Below are 6,139 nucleotides of genomic sequence, written 5' to 3' on the forward strand. Positions count from 1 at the left end.
AATCAACATGTGGATTAGAGTAATTTTTAAAATATCAACATAAAGGGGCACCCCTTTATTTTTTTTCTATGTACAAAATAAAAAGAATCCATCGAAACTTCATAATAAAAAAAAATAAAAAAAATAAGGGTTCGCTACCGGGGTTGATATACAAAAGATATTTTGATATGACAAAGATATTTTCTTCGATTTTGTTATCGATATTTTTATCGATTTTGTTATCGATATTTTTTATCGACTTTCTTATCGAAGTTTTTTCGATATTGTTATCGGTATTGCTATCGACTTTGTTCTCGATATTTCTATCGATATTGGTATCGATTTTGGTATCGATATTTTTATCGAACTATCTATTGATATTTTTATCGGTTTTTTTTATCGGTTTTGACGGGTGCTACTATCGATTTTATTATCGATAGAGTAAAAAGAGATAAAAATAAAGATAGAAGAATACAGAATAACGTTAATGTAATTAGAACGAACTGGCTAGAGGTAGGGATCTACATAGATGGAAAAAAGACAAAAAATATAGCCTTAAGCAAAAGCAGATGTGTATGTATGTACCTATGTACATTGGTTATGTGACAACGTAACGTAAGCTTCACTTCTACAATGTGGCCCAGGCGCACTTACTTTTTTATATTTGGAAAGAAAATTTTCACTATTAGAATAACTAAATTTGTTGTTGATACCTACGTTGAATTCCTTCGGGGGACGAGAGCTCTCTATTCGGTTTTTCTTTATAACTTTATTCAAATGCAGTCATTGGACAACTGTCCCTAAATAATTCTTAGAAATATAAAATCAAATAACTTAACAAATGACCAAGAATAAGAACTAAGTCGGTAATAGAAGAAGTGTATAAACCCAGATTTGTGGAGGCCCCCCAAATATGCGGGAGCCTCGAGGTTTCCGCCACGGTCACCCCACCATAAATCCGGCCCTGGTGCTGCCGATGGAAAACGTAGCAGATAAATAAGTTTGTGGCCGCCAAAATGAGAATGATATAAACATGGATTAGCTAAGATGTTATAATGTTAATGGAAATACTTTAAGAAATCCAGCCAAAGCGATCATTTAACCCGCCGTACAACTTTTACCACGTACAATATTAATAAGCAGCTTTTTGCATTGATTCAAGCGAATATTCACACCTAAGCAACACCTTATCATTTAAATCAATGAAAATGGAGAAAGAGCAATCATATATTTTCATATGACAGGCCCAGCAAGGCGCCCAAGTACGCATATTTGTGTATTCCACGCACTGTCAGTGCCGCAGTGATTGCTGCACGATAACAACTCAATTTAGTCGGTAGTATGTACATAGGTGGACGCCCATGAGCATATAAAATATTATACATACATACATACTTGCATATAAACACACAGGCAGCTGCAACGAGCCGCACAAACTTTAGTTGAATTAAGCGGTTTGCAAATTTAATTTATGTAACAAACAAACAAAATGCAAAAAAGTATTGACCCGCCTAACCGACTGATAAAATTAATTGAAAATTCAAAAATGGCAACAAAATAAAAAAAATAAAACGAACTCATCAGGCCGCTAAGCGCCACCAGCGCAATACAATACAGCAACGCCTCCGCCACACCAATCCAGCAATCATTTTAGCTACCGATTTGCTGACGCTTATCGACCATATCAACAACAACATCAGCAACAATCACTTGCGCGTACGTGTACTACTAACACGCCAGCATATCGCCTTTATAGACATTCATCGATGGCTTGCTCGTTTATTATTTATGCTTGTAATCATTACCACAACTCGACTGCATAAATGCCGATCTTATCTGGCCGATACTTACTGGCCGCGTTGATCGCCTCGTATATTTGAAAAAGTGTACGAGTATGTACTACATTGTCCAACAATGAATTACGCGTTCATAAGTGTTGCCTCATTTGCATTCAGGAGCGCGCACAGTGTGTGATGAGGCTTAAGTGGTTTTATTTTTTTTTTGTGTTAAATAATGGCTTGGAATATTCTGGGAGAACAATTAAAAACAAATATTATTTTCTTGACCTCAAGGTGCGTACGTACATATTTATAAAAAATTTTAGTTAAATTATTTTTCAAATAATCCGTGCATATACACATATATTTTTTTAGCACATGAAAGAGATAATTTATTAACTCGGCCATCACCATCTGTCATCGACGATCAACCGCGCATAGCTGTGTTCAGTTCAAAAAGTTTGGTATAATTAGACAGGTCATTATTTTTTTTATTAGAATGGCAGACTGGCCTACAGACATAATTTGTCAGCGACCTGTCCTATGCTGTAAAGAATGACATTTGTTAGCATTAAAGCTTCTTCGTTGTGCCAAGAAAACAACGTAAATACTTAATTTTTTACTCATCAGCCTTGTTTCTTTCATTACCATTCACATGACTTGTCCAGAAAAGCTATTTTTGCACAGTATTTTTTTTTTGGCGTGGTATACGCCATTTAGCACTTTACTTTTTAAATTTTTTTAAAACGTGTACTCTCTAATTGGGTCGGGTGATGTATGCTTTTTCGAGGAGATTTTCCTTATTACCGGTCCGTGGATCACATCTGTGGACACTTGACAAAACGACATAACTAGAGTTAAGGCATTTTCCATTTAAACAATATTAGTCGTAGGTGTAGTTTTAGATGCTCTGTTAATACAAGCCTAATACAAATTGAAATTGTTTGTTGTCAAACTTCTACAAAAACAATGCAAGCCATATATTTTTTGAATAATTGAAAACGAAATCACCCTCTTGGAAGTTTCAAGCCGCGACAACTGATTTCTAGGCTGGGTTAGTTTGGAATTTATGGAGAGTACACGTCCCCACAGGGCAGTATAAATAGATCAATTGTGATACCATATCGATGGCTGAGTGGAAGATCGACCTATCTCGGCAGCCAGTTCGAAAACGCCCTATCTCAGAAAAATTTTCAACAACGCTCTATCTAGAAAACTTTTCAAGAACGCCCTACTTCAGAACTTGATTGAAAAACGCCCTATCCCAGAATTTGGTTGAAGAACGCCCTATCTTAGCTGGCGATTCAAAAACGCCCTATCTCAGTTAATTTTCAATGTATTTCTGTTTGAGATAGGGCGTTTTTGAACCGAATTATGAAATAGGGCGTTATTCAACCAAATTCTGAGATAGGGTAACTAAGACAAAACAAAACAAAGATGCGTAAAAATAAAGGCAAAAGTGAAGACCAACGTAAATTTAAACACTTTACTTATATAAACGAAAAGGTGAAGGGGAATATGTAGATGTATTCTGGCTCTTTTTTAGGAGCGTTTTTTGAGCTCCTAAAGAAGGTTACCCACAACTCAAAATTCTAAGACTTTTTTGACTCTTAAATGAGTCCGAATATTTATAGGGTATAACCATTTTTATTTACCTAAATAAATTTTGCAGCGAGGGGGCTTCAATTGACGAAAAATGCCTCATATATCTACATACAAAGTAGTAGCAATTTTTATAATTCTATGCATCTCAATGTTGATATTTGAACACTGTGTATCATATTACTGCCTAAGGCAACAAAGCAATAAATTCATATTTTCGTTTCTTGACGCGTGAAACAGTAGCCACCGTGGCCTGCAACTAAAACTGCATAACTGTAATGCGAGTATGAACGATACAAAGCTAAAAATTTAATAACTTATCGGTAAACTATGAATTTGCTTGCAGCTTTCAGTGTCTACATGAACTTGCATGTACACTGACATAAATATAGACCTACATACATACATATCTGTAAATTTAGCATTTTTATGACAGTCACTCATCATTTTCCAGCTGTCAACTTTATTGAAGCTAAAGCCGGTTTTGTGCTCGAAAATTTGTGAGATTTGCATAAAACTAAATAAAACTAGCTTAAATTTATTCAAAACCTACTAAATGTTTTTTGCATTTATATTTTTTTTTTGTATTGCGCCTACTTTAATCTCAGCCGCAATCAATTAAAACTGGTTAACTGGTTAATGCCACCTGTCGCATAAATCTCCAATCAGAGCTTGTTTGTGCGCGCTGTGGCTTGTTTGTTTGTTTGTCAGACTCACTCACTTTGTTGGGCGACACATTAGTTCATTCATTACGTTGAAATGCAATAGTAATTCGCTGTGTTGGCGTTAATTAGTTAATTGTGCAGAGTGAAATAAATATAAAAAAGTGGAAAATGAAAGCAAAAAGCAAGAATGAAATAGATGGATGAAAATAAATGACAGACTAAAAATAAAATGAAACTAATGGAAGTTTGCAGAATAGGCTGCTTGATTTTAGTGAATAAAGTGGCAAGCACTTTTCTCTTAATTGATGCATATTTTATTACGAAACGATGAGTGATGTTACGTGGGTTTGCACGTGAATTGAAACTGGAGTGATTATATAAGCATCAGAAACTTAACGCCGCCCAATATGTAAATTAAGGGAATGCTTTTTATTTTGTAATTCATTGGTTGCGTTAACGCATCTTTCCGGAAATAGATAATGATGTTTTTTTTTATTTAACAGAAAAGTTCGGCGATGCGCTATCTATTTTGTGAATGGCCAACAAGTGTGGGTTTCTAAAAAAATTTCGAAAATACACTGCCGGCAAAAAGTATTGTGACAGCGAATTTTTCACAATATATGCATCAATTTCTATTATAATATTTTTCCGCTAATTTTTTATAAGATTATGGTATGGTAAAAATATTCTACACCAAAAATCATGCAAATATAATTCTTAAACTTTGTAAAAACCTCGCGAAAATTCAGCAAATTTTCATGCAAACTTTCCACTTTTTAATCAGATTTTTTCAAATTTTTTCGAGTATGCACATTTGTAGCTCAATCAATTTAATTATAATAAAGTAGAAGTTTTAAGTAGCTAGGAATTACCGTTGATTTTTGGCAAGTTTTTTCACGCAGTCACATCCATACACACAAATTTTATCGAAAATACTTTATATGGAAAAAGTGCAAAACATCTTCAACAAAAAAGAAAATTTCAAAAATTAGTGTAATTTTTGACTAACTCCGGACTTGCATTTTTTTACTAGAATTTAATTCGTTTGTACGCCTATGCTGACTTCCTCCATATGTACAATGAAATGATCGCGTGAAAAAATAATAACAGAAAAGAATTTTTTTAACGTTTGTAACGTTTACTTCGCTATTAATAAAATTTATTATATGTATAACAAATAAAATATGTACAAAAAAACAAAAAAAAAAAAATATTTAGATTTAATTCATAAAATTATTATTATTTTTTTTTTGGTGAATCGCAGATATAACAAATTCGTATAGATCTCTCATTTCATGCTGTTGTTTCTCTTCAACGCAACTACCAGGAATGTCCATGCCCATAGCCACCATCACCTTGATAACTGTCACCATGATGGTACACCTGAGGATGGTGAGCATGACCGATGCGCTTCACAACGGCATTGAAACCACTATGGCCATCAGCTGTGTATTCAACTACACGTTTAGTGCCATCAGCTTCATCCAGAGTGTAGCCGCCTAGCGAGAAGAGAAGAAGGAGGTTATCTTCGCTAAAAAACCGTTTGAAAACAACGCCAACTCACCCTTGACATGATCGCCATCACGATGCTCCCACTGGCTCTTGTGATCCCCGGTATGTGCGTCCTTTACACCATAATCAAATGAGTATTTGGGATAATGATGCGGTTCATGGTGTTCCTCGTGGTGGTCGTAACCATGACTGTGTCCACCGAAGCCGCCACCGTAGCCGCCATGGTGATGACTGTCATGTTGTACCACATAGCTGGAGGCGTGACCATGTTCTGCCAGTGCTACTCCGAAGAGTGCTACAGCGATGATGGCGATATATGGAAGAATTTGCATTTTTGTTGAATTTGAATTTAATATTTTTTATTTTTTTGTTTTTTTTTTGGTATACTGGCTACTTAGTAGCTCTATTGAAGTTTAAAGTTGAACTGATACCAACTAGCTGTCAACAGTTTCTATTTATACTCTATTCTTAATGAAACTGATCTTTACAGTAAGCTACATAGTGTGTATGTATGTAGATAGGTTCTGTTAGTGCAGATCAAAATTATTTTATAGCAGGAAATTCAAATGTATGCACTTTTTGAAAGTGTACCAATGTCTAAAC

At 34.8% G+C, this 6,139-nt stretch overlaps 1 protein-coding gene across 1 annotated transcript; it reads right to left on the reverse strand.

Annotated features, from left to right (window-relative positions):
* Nucleotides 1–5,344: 5,344 nt before the first annotated feature.
* LOC108377511 (cuticle protein 7-like) lies at nucleotides 5,345–5,868 on the reverse strand. Its single transcript, XM_017633778.1, has 2 exons — nucleotides 5,589–5,868; nucleotides 5,345–5,523 (listed from the first exon to the last, which is right to left on the reverse strand). The coding sequence occupies exons 1-2, from the start codon at nucleotides 5,866–5,868 to the stop codon at nucleotides 5,345–5,347; spliced, it is 459 nt and encodes a 152-aa protein (XP_017489267.1).
* Nucleotides 5,869–6,139: the final 271 nt, after the last annotated feature.

This window comes from Rhagoletis zephyria, unplaced genomic scaffold, assembly GCF_001687245.7.
Source record: "Rhagoletis zephyria isolate East Lansing unplaced genomic scaffold, Rhagoletis_zephyria_1.1 Rzeph_scaffold_12210, whole genome shotgun sequence".
Lineage (NCBI taxonomy): Eukaryota > Metazoa > Arthropoda > Insecta > Diptera > Tephritidae > Rhagoletis > Rhagoletis zephyria.